Source organism: Rhamphochromis sp. 'chilingali' (assembly GCF_963969265.1).
Source record: "Rhamphochromis sp. 'chilingali' genome assembly, chromosome: 11".
In the NCBI taxonomy this organism is placed as follows: Eukaryota; Metazoa; Chordata; class Actinopteri; order Cichliformes; family Cichlidae; genus Rhamphochromis; species Rhamphochromis sp. 'chilingali'.
In genome coordinates this window covers 10,429,176-10,451,151 of record NC_137938.1, presented here as the reverse complement: position 1 = coordinate 10,451,151, position 21,976 = coordinate 10,429,176, and the positions used below count along the sequence as shown (strand labels likewise).

At 40.8% G+C, this 21,976-nt stretch overlaps 1 protein-coding gene across 1 annotated transcript in view; it reads right to left on the bottom strand.

The window, feature by feature from the left end:
* Positions 1-3,290: 3,290 nt before the first annotated feature.
* Positions 3,291-21,976, bottom strand: part of LOC308405456 (transmembrane protein 65-like) — a 41,022-nt gene continuing 22,336 nt past the window's right edge. Inside the window, exons 3-8 of the mRNA XM_080896124.1 lie at positions 21,297-21,341; positions 16,204-16,271; positions 15,555-15,609; positions 10,524-10,566; positions 5,110-5,215; positions 3,291-4,099 (exon numbers count right to left, since the gene is read on the bottom strand). Of these exons, the coding sequence (XP_080752250.1) occupies positions 3,950-4,099; positions 5,110-5,215; positions 10,524-10,566; positions 15,555-15,609; positions 16,204-16,271; positions 21,297-21,341 (467 nt within the window). The 3' untranslated portion in view covers positions 3,291-3,949. The remainder of the gene's footprint in view (positions 4,100-5,109; positions 5,216-10,523; positions 10,567-15,554; positions 15,610-16,203; positions 16,272-21,296; positions 21,342-21,976) is intronic.

The window sequence follows — 21,976 nt, the reverse complement described above, 5'->3', positions numbered from 1 at the left end:
TGTAAAACCTCTTTTAGGAACAAACAATTTCTGATGTCAGAAGAAAACATTTGCTGTGTTCGTTCTTACAGTTTGCTCTCCTTCTCCATGCGACGCCTCTCCCCACAGCAATTTAACCTCGGATGATATTCTCAAAGGGGCTCCGTCTTTGTCCCTTGTGTCACGTCTTTTCCCATGTGACACAGACGTGTGTGGGTGTGTGTGTGTGCGCGTGTGCAGTGATTCTGCCTGAATTCAGTCACGTAATGACAACTGTGAGGCAAGACGAGAGGAAAACAAACATGTATAAAATGAAGTGAACAATCGCTACACTGCCTGACTGTTTTCATTTTAGAGAGACTCAAATACCTCAGCTGTTATTAAAACAACAACAGCTGATCAGAAAAGTATGGATGCTTGCATAGCTAGTTTTTGCAAATATAACCAATCATCTAGAAGGATTAGAAAAGTTGAGAGTATGCACCTTTTTTTAGTCAGCTGTAGTGTTTGCATATTTCTTAGAAATCCTCAACCTGTCACCTAAAAATGTGTAAACAAGTTGGATAAGTTTTCCACACAAGCTACAAAAATGTACAGGATGAAAGGAAAAAATGACTAATCTATGAAGTTTGATCAAATTACAGAATGAAAAAAGAAAAGATTATCATACATTTCATCATCGAAACAAATAACAAAACAAAATTTAACTGTCCTTAATGAACAATATAAAACAAGAAAAAGCCTCCACTTATTGTTCAGGCTCAGTCCTTGTCTTTCATTTGTTCATGCATTCTGTGCTAGTCCTCCTAAATCTTTGCTACTATTTGATCCAAACGCTTGCACAGGAGTAGGAAGAGATATTAAAAAAGGAGGAGAGGCTGGAAGTTCCTGGATCATAAAGAAAAGCACAGCTTCACTTTCCCAAGCTGACAGAATGTTAATGATCCAAAGGCAAAGTTTTGAAATGACTTTCAAAATGCTTGTAATTCCTAAACAGTGAATGAAATACTTTTGCTAAACCCTGAGAATTAAACCTGGAAGTCTGCACTTTAATTCCATCTTGATACTTTGATTTAACATCCACTGCGTTGGTGTGAAGAGGCAAAATTTATCATCATTTGCAGATAGCCTGATGGCTGAAGAGCTGCAGGCCACGCATTTACATTACATACATTTAAAAACAGCGTCCTCATGCAGAACATTCTGGCAAAGTCCACACTAGGGAAGATGTTTGCAGCCAGGTCGCAACTTTAATCAAAGCAGATCAATTCTGAAACAAAACACAGCAACACACTCCTATAATCTACACCAGTTTTATCCGTCTACATTATATTTAAGGATTATTTTAATGGTTCTATTCTTTATACAGTTGCACAGAGCACATCTTTACCTTCACAGACAGCAAAACATGAATTTTTCAGCCCCTTGGACTCCATCACGACACAGGAGCAACTGGGCAAACTGATTATTCTCGGCTAAAATGAAGTTTCCTAGAGAGATGAAGCTGATCTCAGCTCCTGCTTGTACCAATGCAATGAATTTAAAGAACTTACCAACTCACAGCATTCGAGGAACACCAGAACGTCAAACAGAAAAGATCCTCAATGCATGCATTTGACTGCAGCATGCTGGATTCAAACATTTCTTTTTTTCTACCTTATTTTCAAAAAACAACAACAACAAAAAGAGATCGCAGCTCAAAATTTCTGTGAACTGGAGATCTTGTTGGCTCTCAATAGCACAATAACTTCAGTCGTGTATTTTAAATGGTATCCAGGAAAAGGCAGTATTACCATACTTTAACTGAGATTATATGTTTTTACTGCGGCTGGCACACTGAAGAGAGCCTTAAAGCCTGGGACAGGCCATTTAACGGCGCGGTTCAAAGAGGCAAATTGCTGTTATTACTGCAAACCTTTCCCATCCTTCATAAAATCCTTTTTGCTTTGAACAGACAATCCAATTTTAAGCAACTGAAGTTTATCGCTAGCCATCTTAAATTGAAGCACATGATTCTTTGTGGCCACAAAATAGTTTTTATTTATTTTAAATAACTTGTGCATCTTATTCCAGCATGAGTACTTTACCTCTCCTTTATCCTCCACCAGTGAGTCATCCTGCTGTGATGCACAACCTTACAACATACTGTTTTTTTAAATTAAGGTTTCTTTTTATTAACAGTGCATGCAAGGTGGATATCAAGCAATCAAGATAAAAAACTCAAAAATCCTAGCTACATATATGTACGCGTTCATTTTCTTCATTATTATCATTCTTCAGGATCACTCTTACCCACGCGGTAAATATTGAAAACAGTCATATACAGGGTATACAGGGTCTCCTTAGTCTTTTTAGAACAAGCGTAGTGAGTTCAGACTGTAACATAAAGCGGTCAGCCGCTGGGTCCTTCATGGCATAGAAAGCTGCTAAAATATACTCACGCAGGTATATTTTGTGCTGATAAATATTTTCACGGCCCTTTGAGATATAGAAGAAACACAATACAAACGTACATGAATACCAGTCTGAATATTATAACAAAATAAATACATTTGCTGTGACGCAGAGCTGCCTCTCGTATATTTCTAAACACTTCTTCAGTGCAGCTCCTGAAGGAGAATCATTCAGAAAAATAATTACAGGGTGATGAGCGATGTGAGGAAAGTTGGAAATTATGACCGGGGGAGACTAGCAGCTAAGGTTTGTGGGAGCTGTGGCGAATTAAAGCCTGTGTGTGTGTGTGTGTGTGTGTGTGTGTGTGTGTGTGTGTGTGTGTGTGTGTGGGGGGGGGTGTTGTCGTAGCAGGTCCACCAAGTTGAAAGAAAACAACTAGATCTCCATCTATCGGCCAGCGGAGGGCAGTAACACACAATAGAAGTGAGGGACAGGAAGAAATGCAGCCCGTCTGCACACACCGTAACAGTTAATCTCACAAAATGAAAACACTACAGCAGTCACGTTATGCAAAATAACATTCATCTCCCCCCAAACCTCCACCTCTACGTGTGGCTGTTTTCAGAAGAGGTTGAATATCATCTCACCTCTGAGGGGGATATATTGTATTTCGTCCAGTGGGTGCAAATGTGGACATATAAACCGGAGGATCAGTGCAAATGAGGAAAGAGGATCCAGGTGATCCACAGTTTATACTTCATATCGTTGTTCACTGCCTCTTCCTCCCTCTGCCTCTTCTTTAAAATATTTTGTAGGACTTTTAAATACATTTCACTTCTTCAGTGATTTGTGTGAACCCTTTGGCAGAGGTATGCATATGCAGTGCACCACTGAAGAGAAGAAGAAGCTTTCAGGTGTTACAGATTTAACCACCTGCAGCGGACTAGTTGTCAAGGTCTGTGGATGAGGCAGGACTTGCTCAAATCCAGAAGCTTACATGTTTTAGGAACTGAAGACACCGTGTTCTTGGTTTATAACCACCAAAAACTGACAGGGAAACACGGAAAAGGTGTTTAAACATTGGCTGATCTGGAACACTAAACTGACTTTGTTCCGTCTTCCCTGTAAGGTTTTCAAGATTTCTGACAGAAAACAAGAACTTTATAACACGACTGAGCTCTAACTGGGTTTTCTCCTATAATATTTCAGGGGGTGCATGAAGCTGTCAGTTAACCTATATGCGATCTAGCCATCTATAGCCAGAGGTAAGAGGAGGTGTCTTAGACAAATGACTGTGTCGGTCAGTCGAGACGAAGTGAGGTTACGGGATCAGGTAGCAGCAGTCGTTTCTTCAAGAGATGACGAGCCTCCTGTGCTTAAGTTCAGAGTTTGTGATCGAATATTATCTAAAATCCTCTTCAGAATACCTCAGATAGTTCGACTGAGCCGTGCGATTGGACCGTATGGAGTTCACTGATATTACCATACGCTCCAGCGCACAAGGCGAGAGCAGTCGGCGTCAGATTAAGTCAAGCATTCAAACGGATTCTGAATAGTATTTGTCTCTAGCCTCGCCTCAGTTTTTGCTGCTCTCTGTTGGAGCAGGTGGCGACTGCGTTTGCTCCTTCACCTCCGTCTGGCCTTCTTTCTTCTCATCCTCGTCCTTGAAGAAGAGGAGGGGAAACATACCGAGGATGCAGCCGATGCCCACGCCGATGGCTTTACCCTGCGGGTGGGAAGAAGACAACAAAGATTTTAGCAAAGATGGAGGGATTTCTGCACATTGTTACCGTGGGATTATTCTTCATTTATTTCAGGATTGCATATTGTTCTCTAGGTGTGATCTTTGCAGGTTGGCAAATCCTTGAGAGACCCTCAAATTTCTTTTTCTTTTATTTGCAGAAAGCCCGCCTTATTGCTGTCTGATGAACACCCTCAGCTTTCTTAGCCTCTGTGCATCCCTATACTCCTTTATTTACTGAAAAAAGCTGATTTCTGTCTGAAAAACAGACACAGTGGCCTTAATTTATACGAACTGACATATCCACAACCCACATCTCCAATCTGGTCTCCTTAACTGCAGCCGCTGAATCCACGAACCCTGTGGAGAAGTCATTTACACAGAGGTGGACAGGTTTCTCCAGCCTGCAGCGCGAGTTAAAATTCACTAGGTTCAATAAAGGCACAAATGTAAAACCAATTGTCTTTTTATAACTGTGACTTGGAGCATTAAAAGTTGTTTATGTAACTGTAAATTGGTCTTTATTGTCATTTTTTATTGAGCTCGGTGCTTTTCATGCCACACCTTCCCTCTTTACTGTAACACTAACAAAGGGTTGGAAGCAAACACTTAAAAATCTCCAAAGACCAATATGTTATTTTTGGCTTGTATTTATTAAAAACTATTTCTTCACAAGCCACAGCAGCCTTTAGCAACCAGCCAGGTGCCAGACTAATCACTGTAGCTTATTATATTTCATGCTTCAGCACTTATAGCATATTAAAGATCGCCAGGTCCCAGTTCCTTTTATGACATTTGAAAGCTGGGCCCCGTCACACAGACTTGTGTTACTCGCGTTTGAGTTGTCAGCGTGCAAAGGCCTGTCCTGGTTTGATGTGCATTTTGCACAGAAATGCAACAGAAACACTTTTTTTGCAGTGGTTTCACTCGCACATCAGGAGCTGCTCAGTGGGGGAGCGAACCAGAGCAAATTCTGTAACTGTTTCTATACCCACCGTGTGAGAGCTGACTCTTGTCTGCCACATATCAGCCTGTTTTGGGCTCAGGTCAGGAATCTGCATCCCCAACCGAGACGCCAACGCTTCTACATAACCTGCCAGCCTGAGGAGAGGGAGAGACCGATGGATGGAAAAAGAATTAAACAGGAGGGGACTTAACACAGTTCAGCAAACTGCAGCGACAGCATTATTCTATTGATAGAACGCTCTATATACAGCAGGGGTGGGCAATTCCAGGCCCCGAGGGCCGGTGTCCTGCAGGTTTTAGATCTCACCTTGGGTCAACACAGCTGAATCACATGATTAGTTCGTTACCAGGCCTCTGGAGAACTTCAGGACATGGTGAGGAGCTAATTTAGCTATTTAAATCAGCTGTGATTGGATCAGGGACACACCTGACATGCAGGACACTGGCACTCGAGGCCTGGAGTTGCCCACCCCTGATATACAGTGTACTGTACAAAAGTCCTGAGCAACCCCTCTTTTATTTAATATTTTGCTATGGAAATGGGAAATAGGTGCAGTGACTTCTTGAAAAGCACAGACATAAATGGAAAAACGAAATATGGGCAAAAACGTTTTGTGATTTTTCTCATTGAAAGCAAAAATACAAAGAAATGAGGAGTGGCTCAAGATATTTGCACAGTGCTGTATATCACACATGCACACACACAAACATCATCCATCAAAACCTTCTAATCAAATGAAGTCTGAATACCAAAGTCTTGTGATTTTGTTGAAATGTTATTGTGACAAAAAGAAAATCAAAGAAACATTATGTGAAATAAAAAGTCTCACTCTGTAAAATGTGGCATGCACAAACCAATACTGCATCAAAGCTGGTTTTGTTAAAAGATTCCGGCTATTTCTGTAACAGATTGAATTCGCCGCTGCCTATTTGTGTTTGCATCGTTTCTGTTTATATAATAATCCCCCCGTTGATAATTTTCTCCATTACGTATCATAATTCAATAAACCCATGCTAACATGACACTTCCCTACCAAGGCAAACAACAACCAGAGTCGGTGCTAATAACGACAAAATAAATCAACAGATTAATGCTCCGGTCTGCTTCCTGTCGCTGATGTTCATAAACCCAGCAGGATGCCAAACCTCAGCTCTAACAACAGATGGAGTAAAAGAGGAAGCTTCCAACAGTGTATAAATTAACTCAGTCCCAGGGCTTTGCGTGGATTTACACAGATCACGGACCGATGACGGATTGCAGCAGATAAAGAGTGCTCCACGGAAATCACCACGATGTAGAAAAATGAGTAAGATTGGATTAAGAATTCTGTGCAACTAGAAACAAGAACTTTCTGCTGGATCTCTATTCTGATATGGACTGGGTAATGCCATATCATCCTTTCATTCCTTTCATTTCATTTCTATCATTTGACAGAAATGAAAATGATTCACCTACAGGGGGCCTCAGCTGTGTGTTATACTTGTATAACTATGCATGTGACAAATAAAGAACCTTGAACTTGAAAGCTGTGGCACTGCTTCAGTTATGTGTCCACAACCTGACAGGTTTCCGCTCGTGTGTTTGGGAAAAAAGTGTTTCCAAAGAGACACTTGGCTTAATAGTCCTGAAATAAAAGACTCTTGGAAACAGTGGGAATATTTCTACAGTTGGCCATCCTGGAAACAGAGCAAGAAGGTCATTGCTACGCTCCAGTGAGCAGTTAGAGCCACTTTGGTGTAAAATGGACATGAAGCGACAGCCAGCCTGCCAAATGTCATTAAAAAGGAAAATTATCTGGCTGAAGCTAGAGAGGAGGAAGTGGACTCTAATATGCAAACGAAGGGAACCGACAGAAACACTGTCATGTGACCCTACATGTGCCAAGGCACGTAAATATGGTGCAGGTGAGGCGGTTTTGAATGTGAGGGAAGAAATATGGGTTGACATTTGGACCCAGGTCGGCTTCACTCACTGGCACTAATGGATCCTCAGTCGGCTGCACATACAAATAAGCTGCAGCTGGAGCTGTTAGGGGAGCGATAAGCTGTACACAGCATATCTGAGGAAAAAGCAAATCTGCCTGTGCATTTGTGTCCAGGGGGGTGTGCTTTCGAGCCCACTGCCTTTCAGGATGGGGCAGCAGAAGTAGTGGAAATAGGACTGATTCTTATGATAACAGATGATGAGCTATTAAGTCCTTATGAGGAGAATAAGTAGATTCATTAGACAATATTCTTTCTTATAGCATCTCAAGTGGATACACTGTAGCCATTAAGTCTCTAGTTTATGTTTTCTTCTTCTATTTCGCATTTAAAACGATGGTTAAATTGAAGTAATTGAGACCACAGCTTTGAAGCTCAGTAAGCTGCAGTGAGGGTGGCATTTGGTTTTTCTCTCCGCTTCTTTGAAATTCAGTCTCACCGCCGAGCCCCAATCCTAATTTCTTTCACATTCATCCACGGCTTTAGATCAAATTCACTCCAAATTACCCGTGCTCTTGTAACAGCGGAGGGCAAAATAAATAAGCTCTGCATTTTAAAAAAAAGAAAGCCAAAACAAAATACTGCAGCAATCACAATGCAGGAATGATGAAATTTACTGAAAGGCCCGAGCTCATCCCAAAAAACATAAAACAAGACAGACAGGCTGTTCACTGTGTGAGAAGCAGGCTGAAACATGAGCCGGGTGCATTGCAAGCCCCAGAAAACACAGTTATACATTTTATCATTTGGAAAATTACATCTGGAGGAACTAAAAGCCATCACGTTGAGTTACTCAGCTTGTGTTTGGAAAAAAAACAGAATTTTGTGCATTGACGAAATGTCACTATTGTTAATCTGTAAAGTTCAAAAGGCATCAGTCACACAGGCATTCACCCACTTTTTTTAAAGAAAGGTAATGGAATATAATCCAGATTATTCCAGGATTCAGAAGGAGTAAGGTAGAAAATGCAGGCATGATACGGAGGGGGATGCGTCTCCACTTCTGTATTCCCTAAAGATCCCTAATGTGCATTTCCTTGTCTGCCCCAGAAAGCCACCGATGCATTGCATTTGTAAGAAATTCCTAAAACAGCTGAGGCTAAACTCGACAGAAGCATTAGTAATAACCAGCTGAATGGTCAGAATGACTCATGAGCTCAATTATGGAGTTCAGCAAGATTCAGATGGTTTCCTAGGTTTTTTCGAAATACTTAAAAGACTCAGACGGAGTGAAACATTACAAACGTGGCCTAACATGAACTCCTACATGATAAAAATATGTATGCACTGGCACATATGTGGAAACGGTTGTGCATGTTGTTCAGCACAGTCACACACACGGAAGATTCTCTACAAGTGAGTCAGTATCTCTTAAATGAGCAGATTTCCTCTTAATTATGAGGACTAAAAAGCATCATTGGCCAAGGGACATGCTGCAGTGACAGCTACGTCTGTGCACTTTGATTATATAATAGTCAAAATTTAGTAACTGGGAGTTACTAAACTCAGAGGACCAGCAGGTTTGAGGCTCTTTTGATGCAATGTCCAGAGTGTTTATGACTCGTGTTACAGCACACTCATTAGCCTGCATAGAGTATGTCCTTAACTTTTCAGTGAAGACCAACTCCTGCACATCAAATATCAGTGTACGTGGATATCAACCAAACAACTTTATACTGGTAAAAGGTACAGTATATAATTTTCTGTGTGTATATGATCTAAAAGCATATAATATATATATTACACAGAGACAAGCATTCATTGGCTGCAGTGGGTTCCTGCATACCAACGCGATGACCAAATCAGGATCTTCTGTACATACAAGCACATTAACCAGCAGAATTCAGCTAAGAAGGAAAACTTTCTTAGCTTTCTTAGAACTCAGTTCTTGATTAAATAAAACTTAAAGGCACTTCAACAAACGAAAGCTAAAGGAAGCTGCAGTTCACAGTAAGTTCGTTAGAGGCATTTTAATCAGTCTCCAGAGTCTTTCATTTGGCTCATCTATGCAGGTGGAAAGTGAGTTCAGTTGCGGCTGAACATCATCACATCTATGCTGCTTGGGAATGGGAAGCCTGATCTTGTTCCAGGTGAACTAAATGTCTGAAAGTGTGGCTGTAATCCAACTCACCAACAGAAAGCCATATGCATATTTTCGAGTACATGCACAGGATTTTTTTATTTACGAATTTTGCCAACTTCTGTTAACCAAACAGTTTGAAATCCAGCCGTAATATTTGCAGTAATTAGTCATCTGGGATCTCAGAGTCGGAGTCCAACTACAACCTCAGCAAGAAGTCTCTCTGCAGCCACTAAAGTGCCGCCGACTCCCAGTGTAATTTATAAGACGAGCGTTATGTGGACACTAAAGCGTTTCCTGTTAGAACAAAATCTGTATCGCAAACGTTGCTGTGAAAATCTCTTGCTGCAGCTCCACTGAGACTCTGAGGCAGACAAATGGCCTTCACACGCCTTGTCTCACCTTGATAAAGCGTCCACGGGGGCTCCACTTTCCTCTTTTGATTGAGCGGCAATCACACACTCGCTCATGGACGCATGTGTGTGCCTGCTGAGAGTGTTTACATGGACCACAAGAACTAGACTAATCAATCACAGGGAAAACAGAAGGAAACAGCATATTCCACTTCTGTCATCCATGCATGGGTATGATTTACACTGAAAAGGAGGAGAATAAATGCACGCCATCATTGCATTCACCCTGGTGTTCCATTATATTAAGTAATGGGACTGGTTGAGCTCATGAAGCAGCTCAGGAAGCTGGTTATGATCTCTGTGGCCACAAGGAGGCGCTTAAACAGTCATGCATGAGCTGATGGAAGGATCGGAGAAACATGACCATCAAGCTTTCCTATATCATTACGCTGTTATTGAGGAAATCACATTAAATTACTCTGTACAAATTCATCAGTCCTTACAGTCAGTGTTTTAATCCACTTTTACTTAATTTCATTCTTTTAATTTTGATTATGCAGGAAAGGGAAAAAACATCTGATGGGGTTTTTGTTGCTGGGTTTCTGGGACAGGAAACAGAATAAAAATGAAGAAATTGGAGGAAAATGAATGAAAGGATTTTTCAGGGATTTAAATACACAATAATTTCTACTTAATCTATATGACCTAGTTCAGTCCCATTTTAATCAAACCACACCCCTGGGCCTACATCCAGTAACTGGTTAAAAGTGAGCAATTTATTGAATTAGCCCCACGAACAACATGATGGTAAACCTTTACCTTCTCAACGTGATGTGAAAAGGACCTTTGTTTATAAATATTATTATTATTATTATCTGTGTATATTTGTGTGGAAAACGTGTTGCTGTACAATCAGATTAATGGCTCTTCCTTTCCTTGACTGATTCTAAATTTCAACTGAACTGTTTGAATTTACCAAACGTGTGTGTGTGTGTGTGTGTGTGTGTGTGTGTGTCTCAAGTCTTACCCCAGTCCTGCCAGATCTGATACCAAGTTGCCCAGCGCAGCAGCTGTAGATAATGGGAGAAGCAGAGGCATGGGTTACAGAGGCATTTTTCCGTAGGGCATGATGGATGTCCCAAGTGCATTATGGGCTCATCAAAGAAGCAGAGGCACAACACACTGAAGAAGAAGACCACACTGCTGCCGTTTTGCTTCTTACATGCTGTAGTGCAAGTAAAAGAGGACGAGGGAACGCTGAAATAACTTCACTGTCACCGGTTTATGCTTTGAATGTGCCGTATGGTACTGTAACAGCTGTGCCTAAGGACAGAAAATAAAGCCTGTGCTTTACTCCTGTTCTCTCAGCTGTCCCTGACCCTGAGTGCAGAGCATTGCTGCTGCAGCATTACAGAAACACTCCAGAGGAAACACACAACGCAATCGTGTCATCACTGCTGAGGCACAGTCATCATCTCCGGCTGGTCTCGAGCACTTTCATCTGATCTTTGAGCTACTGTAGCAATAAATATTGTACACATTACTCAGAGACAAACACTCTACTAACAAAGCGAGCAGAGACACATGCATCCTGTGGCAAAGCATCTTTAAGCTTCTGGTTTATAAAAGTTTAAAAGCAAGCAGCTTCTTTTTCTGTGACAAGAACAACGAGCGACTTAACTAGAGCCTCTGAATGAGAGGCGAGAGCTGTTGCAACAGCTAGGAAAGTAAAGGAAAGTGTGCAACTCTTGGCCCAAGAGTCGGTGCCAAAGCACACAGAGCATATTTGGACTAAATAAGGTACTTTTAGCAGAAATCTTTGCACTGTGCACCATTAAATCTGACTGTAAATCAGCAAATACCACAAAGGAAAAGGGGCTTGTTGCTTCAGCTGATTTAGGTCAGATGAAGATTTCGTGTGGTTATTTAAACATTTTTAGTTAATTTCTAAATATAACGTTACTCTCTGGCAGTGTAATAATTTTTCAGTGTGTTTCACCTCATGTTGGCACTTAAACAGAGAGAGTTGCCATTAGCCCCATGCTTTGTCTTGAATTGTGTACCAGTACTTTATACGGTCACAAAGGTGAATTCTTGGCTATGCAGCAGTTCAATGTTCAGTCAGCTGAAGGAGGACACACGTGCAGCTGTGCATGGTTGCTTTGAGGCAATATGGCCACGTTAGGCAAATTAATCTACACTCTGAAGATGATTAAAACAGATGTAACACAATATCTTGCTGACGTTAAACACTGCACCTCTGTACAGCCACTGAAGAGACAGCAGTGATGGAGAGGCCAGCTTGAGACTTTATTATGTGGTCAACCTGCTCAGATGTAATTACGAGACAAGGTTGGCTGTGCCTTTAATTCGCTGCTTTCTCTCCCTCTTCGGGGCCTTGGCATTAGATCTGATGCACATCAACAGACTGATGAGGGGGCGGGCAAATGCATCACAATTCAAGTCATTCTTAAGCAGCTGCAAACACAGAAATCACAGTGTAACTGATATTCTGACAAACTTTATCAAGTAGAAAAAGGGAAGTCAATTAAAAAGACAAAGAGTAACAAAAAAAAAAAGATTTCCTGTTTGTAATCTCTGATTTCTGGATGGACTCTAAATATTAGTATTACATGTGAACTCCTACTTAATGTAAATTTCTGTATGTGGAAAGCAACAGGCTGTTTGGGGATTTTCCCTCATTTATCAGAGTTAATCGCTGTATCATCACAAACAGACTGCATGTAATTACCAGCTTAATCCCATTCAATCACAACCTTGCAGTGTTTGCAGCGACAAGCCTGTAAATTCATTGCAAATGCCAAGCAGCACACTCTTTTCTTTAGTTTACTTTCATTTAACCTTTCTGTTACTGTTATCACATGCTTCCTTCACACTGTATTTCTTGGGAACTTTCTAAAACTTTTTTGCCTAATAGTTGACAGTACTGCCAACCTGATGGAGCGAACAGATGCAAGTGCCTGGAAGCAGCAAAAAAAAAGGAGCTTTTTACACCTGAAGCAAAACTAGAGAGCCTGTCTGCATGTGAACTATTCACTGACGGCTGCTGTGGGATAAATGTGGCATGAAACAATTTGAAGTTACAAATGGGAGACAGCGGGAACTTTTTACACTAGCTGTATTGCTCCTGTACAAGCGGTCATAATTTATAGGCGTGCATGAACAGCACTCTCTACAGTGACAAAAACAGGAGTATACCTGCACTCAGCAGTACGTGGCCTTACATGCTTTTGTTCTCACTCAAAGCTGAAAATTTGTTTGCGTGAGGCAGCTGGAGCTGTACAAAGGCTTCAAGTATGCAAACTGAAGCCTGGAAGCACCAATTCTGTCAAGAAAGAAAATTACACTTCTATTTCTTCCAGCTTGCTCCCCTTAAGGGTTGCCAGCTCACCCCGTCCCTAACATCCTGTTCTGTTGCACCAACCCTCTACATGTCCTCCTGTACTGCATCTGTGAATATTCTCTGAGGTCTTCCTCTTTTTCCTCCCCCTGGGAGCGCCGTATTCACCATCCTTTGTCTAGGGGGCGATAGTGGCTCAAGAGTTGGGAGTTCGCCTTGTAATCGGGAGGTTGCCGGTTCGAGCCCCAGCTTGGACAGCCTCGGTCGTTGTGTCCTTGGGCAAGACACTTCACCCGATGCCTACTGGTGGTGGTCAGAGGGCCCGGTGGCGCCAGTGTCTGGCAGCCTCGCTTCTGTCAGTGCGCCCCAGGGTGGCTGTGGTTACAACGTAGCTTACCATCACCAGTGTGTGAATGTGTGCGTGAATGGGTGGACGACTGATTGTGTAAAGCGCTTTGGGGTCCTTAGGGACTAGTAAAAGCGCTATACAAATACAGGCCATTTAGTATTTCTCAACATTGCTGACAAAGTTAGAGAGACAAACCTTCTTTTTTTAAAATTTTTTCCTAATTCTGCCCCCCAAAAAAGCCCAAAGCAAAGAAAAACCTTAAAAACCTCCTAGTTTCACCTCATATTTATCACCATTGTTGCACGCTCAACCACTTGGTTTGTTTGCGCGCCACCAGTTTGACCAGTCTCATCAATCAAATGTTCTAAACTGTGCACTGGGAGGAAAATTAACTTTCACTAAACATGAGTAACAATTTTGAATAAAATTAAACTGAAATAAATCAAATCAAATGTTTATTTATTGAAAAACCTAAAGGAAAAATGTGCTTGGTACAAATTGAATGCATGTGAACCAAAATGACCTCTTTAGTGCAATACATTACATTATACTTATTTAACAGAATTACACTGAAAATTTACCTGTAATTAAATTAGTTAGAGTTAGAATTTTGGCCAAATAAATCTTTTTTGAGTGCAATTCTTTGACCTCATATTCATTTTGAGCTGCAGGCTTTTCACATCATTAAGGCTGTTTAACTGAAGTAATTAGGAAAGTCAGGAGTAGACGATTCATGCAGCTTCCACGCTCATCAAGCGAGCAGAGACATTTTTGCCTCCTAGAAGGTGATTTGTCGTCTTCACTAGAGACTTGACATTAGTGCTAAATCACTCTGGACCGGGTTAGATAACTGCGCATTTTAATTTGCAGACCCCCGAATGCCCTCAATCTAGTGCGAATGACTAAATGGGGTCTGAGTGATAGAAAGTGTGTTAAGGCTGTGCTTAAGGAAAGAACAGAAGTCCTGTGTGCTTCTTGTCTCCGAGTGGCTCTGCAGTAGATTTAGATTTTTTTTAAACTACTAGATTAATGAGGGTGTCTGTTACAGCTCACTGTCAAATCCGGGTTAGAAAACCTCTCCACACAAAGGTAACAAGCACTCCCGTCAAACTTCAGAGTGGCCTCTCTAAAACTGAATTTTGCACATTCTGCCTGATAACCTTCTCTCTACGAGTCCTACCATGCCTGAAATTGCTTCAATCAAAATTCCAATCATCCATTCAATCAATTCACTGGGAATGAACTGAACAAATGGAGATTTTTCTTTTTTTTAACTGAAACTTGGCTGACTAGAAATATATGGAGAAGGGTTTGAAGTGAAAATTCAAATGAGTCTTGTCTACAGTGTATCCCTTATAGATCCATTTACTGTAACTGGAAAAGGTAAAGTCTTCCTTTTCCAGTCCCTCCAGGTGAAGTGGAATTTAAAAAGCCTCTGGCTTCTACCTCCTAGGCTCTTGGACAAAAGATCAGTTTACCCAATCTGCTGCATGTTTAAAAGCTTGAGCTAAAGACAAAGAACTGCCGTCACCACCAACAGCAACAGAATCAGAAGCACTGAAAGGGAGGGAAATGCCCCCTGCTCTTTAGCTCTGCTTCGATTAATGACAATATAAAGGACGCTCGCTTTGTTTGAGTTGGACAAAAAGAAAAACACTAAATTTGAAGCACTGAGTGATACGGTCATCCCAAAGCTAATGTGTGTTCATTCTCACTTAGGGTAAAGTAGGGGGGGCTCTTTTAGACACGGCGAACAGTGGCGGGCGATAACAAAAATTCTGATGTGCGTCGTCAAGGGGATATTACAATACCCATTCAATGTGCTTGTGAACAGCATTAACATATTCATGAAGTTTTCCTTATCGTAGCCAGCCGCTCTTCCTCCTCTCTTTCTTTAATCTGACCTCGCTTTATAATTATTTTTAAATAGTGTCACAGTTCCATGATTAAGGTTTAAGTTGCAACACAGCGCACTCTGTCAACACGTCATCTAAAAGTGCCTTTTCTTCTATTTGGAGACTTGGCAGTCAGCTATGATTTAGCATGCTACAGCATGAATGTGAATTACTCTCAAATATATTTTCCTAAATCGAATAAAATGCAACAAATAAATTGATTTGACTGTTTTACAAGCAGATATTCTTCAATCTGAATGTGACACATATACAATTCATATGTAACACACGTTTATAGAATTGACCAAGTGCAGCACTGTAGGTGATCCTCCTTTTGCTGTTCAAAGTCTTCTACATAACTCATATAATCAATACTTTAAAAGGACAATACAGGAAATGAAAATGTGTTTTCAAAAATAAAACAGATTCAAATACATTACGAGATTCTCTGACCTGCCATAGTTGAAATGCCGAGAACCACGCCGATTGATAACTCAATCTGTGTGCCCTGGAAAAAACAAGAGAACAGAAGCTCATTTGTACAAAGAGGAAAGCTCAGTGCAAGCTGTTGTCTGCATCTCTTTGCAATAGGGGACTCAAGCCAGGGTGCCAAGCACCTGTGTAATTTTGGAGTTAAATCACCTTCTTTTAGCATCTATGTCACTATTTCTGCTTCAAACGTGTGAGGTTCTGGCTGGACCGGAATTTCAATTTTCATCAATTTATCACAGTTAATAACCGTGTCGTCACAAAAAGTGTCACACATAATTGCCAACTTGACTCCATTCAATCATAAACTGATAGCAGAATGACTACGATTACATTTTTAATGCACAAAAGCTGCTTTGCATGCAGCAACTGACAGCGAGTGGTTGCAGACCTGGTTCCTCGTCTTCGAAGCAGCCATGTCAAAGGCAACGAGACGACCTTTAATCACTCACAAAGCTCCTAATCTCAACAAAGTACTATTTTGTAAAATTTAATCTATACTTAGTACAACCTTTAAATGCATTTTTTGCAGTCTTTCAGGTTGCATTAGCTACCTCCAGAGACTGAGAGAATAAAGTGCTAGGAGTGCATGCCTCATGAAGCAGACACTTACAGCAACAATCATGATGCAGTTGTCCAGGAATCCAAATCCAACGAATGGGAGTGCATTGTGCAGCAGAACTGTAAAGCAAGCAAACACAACAAATCACTGTCAGACACATTATAATGTGATTCAGCATGGATAGACAACAACGCATCACACATTTAGAAGAGAAATGAGAACATTAGACACAAAACGCCTCTGAAGCCATAAGCAGCTGTAAATCAGTATCAGGCAGTGATACATTAGTGCGTGCTCATTAATGTGGTACGGGGGTAAGTCGTTCCGTCTTATTTCTTTAGCACTGCCGCTGGTAAAATGCAGACAGCTACGAAGCCAGCGGGTGAACACTAGACTCTTGGTAAGGTGGAATGGATTTTTTAAACAGGAAAGAGTAAATAGCATCATAAATATCAAGAAAATCCACTTGCAGCAGGAGTGCGTGGATACTATAGACAGTCTGATGTACCGATGGTGCTATCAAAGTGAATTTTAAAATGTCATCCACCGCCCCGGCAAAGGATATTCAAGCTTAAGTTCAAGTGAAGTTCAGTTTAGTTTAAGTGACAAATCTGCAGGAAAGTTTGAAGCGTAATCGCCACGATGCGACTGTGTTCTCTACGGATCTCGTAGCGCTGCAGCTCTCCTTCAGGACGCTGTGAGAACTTTCAATCCTGCTGTGAGCGCCTGAGCTCAACACGATAAACACCGACACACTCAACACTTAAACGCAGACTGACACCAGAGGCAATCCTGCCTTCAAACGTATGCTGAAACGGAACAAAGTGAGCACTCAGAGAATTCTCGGTGTTGGGTTTGACTGATTCCCTACGGAAACAAACTGGAACTCGAGTGTGAAATTTAACAGCAGTTAGTGAGGTCAGTGGGGAAATCTCAACATTTGGTAAATGATTTGCCTCTTTATTTCTCAAATGTGCTTTCAGATCCTTGATACGTCACATTTTTATTCTTAACTCAAGAAAATGATTTAAGAGTGAAGCTGTCTTTAGAGATTTAAAAGCAGTGAACGCCACGATGCTCTGAATTTGAATTTCACAGCAAGGGCCTGTTATCTTAACTGGACTCGGCTGTCTCAGGATCCCATTCTGCACACTTTGAGTTTAACCCAATATTAAAAAATGACTCCTCTGGCCATGTTAGCTCTAATTATAACAGCCATCTGGGGACATTTTTCCCTGTTGGTGGGGAAATTTCAATTAGGAAATTTGAGGAAATCACGACTGCTCGTCCTTAGTTTTCCTTTTGGTGACTTGATATGAACTTAAGACTTTCCTCTTGTATCAGCTCAAAGTTTGTGTAGGGTAATTTCCAATAAACCAAGTTCATAAAAAGGAGAGTCTATGGCTGACGCGCGTTCCTGGTTTCCAAAAGAAATGCTTCCAGTTGCATTATGATTTGAAGACTGTTTATTTATTACAAACTGAAGATGTAACAATGAACTCCTTCCTAAAAGACATGAAAGTTCCAAAAAAATAGCAGTTATCCAGAACTAGCTGTGCACACGGTCAGAAAACCGTTAGACTCCTAACCTCTCTGTCCATGCTCCTCCCCTTCCCTCTCACACAGGGTTTCATGCTACTATTACACTTACATACTTAAAGTGAGAGGTACCCCCTTTTAGGTTCCAATCCCAAAACAGTGACTTAAAATTACTTTATGTAAACACATATATTTTCACATTTATTAATCCTGAAAAGATGACTTATGTAATGATTCTATGAATTATAAAACAAACATGAACTCAATCGTAAATAAAAAATATAAAGCAGACGTTTGGCGCTTACAGTTTGCTTCCTACAGGCAAAGGTCTGGACTGTTTTATCTGGCTCCTCTAATGTTTTCCTGGGCACATCACAGCTAGCCTACAAGAAAGAAAAACTCTGAGCTCGCCAAAGTGAATATTTGAGATGTCGCAGGCATTTTTTTTGAAACTTCATTCCTCAGGTGGACTCCCATCCATCGCAGCTTTCACAAGTTTTCATCCCTGAGATGGATGCAGTGGTTTTTTTTCATAATCTCGTAACTCCCAGTAGGAAAAAAATAGGCAACAACAAGAAGATTGACATTATCATCACAAATGTGTGCGACACCACAGTGACAACAGGCTGAGTCAGTGTTTCACTTGAAGTTTGTCTCTTCTGTGTCAGCTCAAAAAGACAAATGCTCGACTCCAGAGGAGACTAAATATTTCCCACACAAAGCGGCTGTTGTGACAAAGATCTGTTTTTGTTAAATATAAGACAGGCGAGGAGGAGAAGCTTCCAAACCTTTAAAGTGAAGAGAGAAAGCTGAGCTCATGAGATCACCAACAGAGTGAAAAATGCCCACACAGCCTTTGCAGTTGGATTACATTCTTTCTTTGTGAGCACAATGAGAAAAACCCCACTCAGCTTTATGCTGAAGCTTTTCTGGCTGGTCCCCAGTTTTATATAACAATTCAGGTTTATTTCATTTCATTTTTCTTCAATTTCTCTGTGTTTTACATTATTTTGACTTCAAAAGAAATGCATGCTTCAAATGTTTTCTAATACGAACCCTCATGTTAGGAAGTGCTGACTGGTTTACACAAGATCATCCAGGATGTAATAACGGACAACTGTACAAACAGAAAACATGTCTCCTTATACAAATTCACCATCCACCCACACATCCATCCGCTTAACCCCCGGTATCTTTTCCAGCTGTTAATGGAGGCCAGGTAGATATGAAACCAGGACTTCCTTGTTGTGAAGTAAAATGGCAAATGGCCTGTATTTGTATAGCGCTTTACTTAGTCAATTATTCAATCATCCACCCATTCACACACTGGTGATGGCAAGATACATTGTAGCCACAGCTGCCCTGGGGCGCACTGACAGAGGCGAGGGTGCCAGACACTGGCGCTACCAGGCCCTCTGACCACCACCAGTAGGCATCGGATGAAGTGTCTTGCCCAAGGACACAACGACCGAGACTGTCCGAGCCGGGGCTCGAACCAGCAACCTTCCGATCACAAGACAAACTCTTGAGCCACGATCGCCCCGTGAAGTAACAGTGCTAACCACCGCACACGTGCATAATAAAATAACACCTTTGAAATCTACTTTTAGCTGCATACATAATATTAGTAGCCTGTGACAACCCATTAAATTAAGTGTGCTTTCTTAAGCACATTAGTAGAAAGAAGCACTGATAAAGGGGAGATGTGAGATAATGGATGAAATAGCTCATCCATTTTTACCCCTACCCTTCATTTTTCCAAAAACATGTTCAATACAAGTCAGAAATCCTGTTATATTTTCTATTATCATATATTAGGGAAAGTTTGAATTAAAAAACGCTTCAAAGAAATTGAACAAGGCACAAATGGACTTAGGACTACGTGCAACAAGTATTGTTCTCCATGCTTAAGCAGATTGTCGTTCCGGATATTTTTTTCAGAGTATAATATTTTGATGTACAACTTCACACATTTGCTGTGGCAATGTTTATTATAGTGAGCCATTACATTAGTAAGAACTAAAGTAGATTTAAATATCAGTAATATTGTATATGATGGAACAGCTACATATTAAAGTTACAGTGTGCAAAATCTCACCACTAGAGGTCAGTAGATTCCAAATTGCATTCAAATTTTATTTTATTTATTTGTTTTTTTTTACCACTCCCAATTCAAGCCATAATCCTAGCTATGGTAGCAAATGTAGGACAAACAACTCTGGCCTTGTTCATCTCTTGTGAGTGTAGGCCAGGGGTGTCCAACTCCGGGCCTCGAGGGCCAGTGTCCTGCAGGTTATAAATGTGTCCTTGATCCAACACAGCTGATTTAAATGGGTAGGTTACCTCCTTAACATGTCTTGAAGTTCTCCAGAGACCTGGTAATGAACTAATCATTTGATTTAGTTGTGTTGACCCAGAGTGATATCTAAAACCTGCAGGACACGGCCCTTGAGGCCTGGAGTTGGGCACCCCTGGTGCAGGCTGTCAGTCCACTGTTTACCTCAGCTGGTCTCCATGACTGTTTACTTCGGAGGCTGCAAAACTTGTGAAAGGAGTCAGATACAAAATGAAGAGAAGCTCACTTCTAAACGTTGACAGTGATCCTGAGGTGAATTGTTTAGGAAATCCTGAACCTTTCTGTCAGTAAAGGCTGCTGTTTTTGCTGCTGTTAGCTTGCATTAATAAAGCTTTCTTTAAAGTGGATCGAACATTGTTGGACTCTGAGACTTATTGAATAAACTCTCATATGATATGAGAATACAATCAAACTGTTTATCACAGCCTAATATTAGCCGGCTTAATGTTAGCTCATAACCAGCTGTTGTTGGTGCATGTTAATGCACGTCCTTGTGTGTTAGAGCTCAGACATCAGTTCAGCAGGTGACACTTGAGGTGAGAAGGAAGAAGATGTAGTTTTATCGAGTCGCGTTGTCTCTTTCCTTCTTGTTTTCACTTCTTTGGTGAAGAGGACCCGTTCTCAGATAATAAGCATAGATACTCATATCCTGAGTCTGACACTCTGCACGGGAATGCCTACGAGTTTTCTTCTTCTCCACCTCTGGTGCACTATGTACGTGGCCGCTCTGCAGCCACATTCATAAAACACTATTACGATGAATAACGATGTCCATCTCATCTGTACTCAAGATGATGGGACAACATGGTGGCTTCCATGAATTGCAAACCTGCTCCTATCTAATTTTATTTATTAATTCTAAGTTTACACATAAATTCAATCCATCAATTTGTTGTTTTTTCTCTTAAATAACCTCAAAAAACCACTGATTTTACATTTAAGTCATTATGACCTCAGACTCAGAGACTTTTTTACTGCTTATTAGATTCAATTTGGATCCATTAGGTCCATAAACAGGGGTTTTTCCTTTCCTTTGGACAATTCACGGAAACAACACATTCACAATGAGCCATTAATTAAACTGGTCCTCATTAACTTTCCTAAACTGACTGACTGTTAAATGAGGCATGTCCTAAAAGATTAGTGAGCAATTTTCTATGAGTACTCATCTTGTAAGATGAAAAGGATAAAATATATAGAGACACATTGAGGAGTTAATATATCTGCCAAGAACAAAAGGACCTCTTACCATATCTTAACTGTGCTGCAGTGGGTGGTGCAATTTCCAGCTGTCCTGGAAAAAGAAGAAAACAAATATTAAAGAAAAACATTTCTATTGAGGAGAACGATCAGCATTATTGAGAGACACGTCATAGATGGCAAAACATAAAAGCAGAGAAAAAGAAGAAGGAAGGCATGCAAGAAATATGACATGAGAGGAATGAAGAGAAAAGAAACCACACCTCCCCCGACTGAACAAATATATATGGATATGTGGATATAGACTCACAGTAAAACACAGTCTTACAGTCCTAAATGCCTGTGTACACATATTAAATGGACAAAAATGATGGGAGACAGATTAAAGAAAAAGCTAACCTATTAAAAATAGTTTTTAGCAGTTATAACAAACCACAGATAGGCCGATGAAGGTCACTTCAAAGTTTAGAAGCTACAACCTCAAAACTGTGATCACCTCTAGTTTCAAAATAAGAGCACAAAAGGGTTAAAAGACTCAGATAACATGATCGGAGACGCCAACGATTAGAATAAGGTCTCTATATAACTCTGCTATATGTAGGCCATGCAGGACTTCATATGTTATTTATAACGTTTAAAGTGGATTATGAATTTCTCTGGAAGCTTGTGAAGGGAAGTGAGAAAAGAGGTGATGTGTGAGCACCAGCTGGTTTTCTTAGTAGCCTGGCT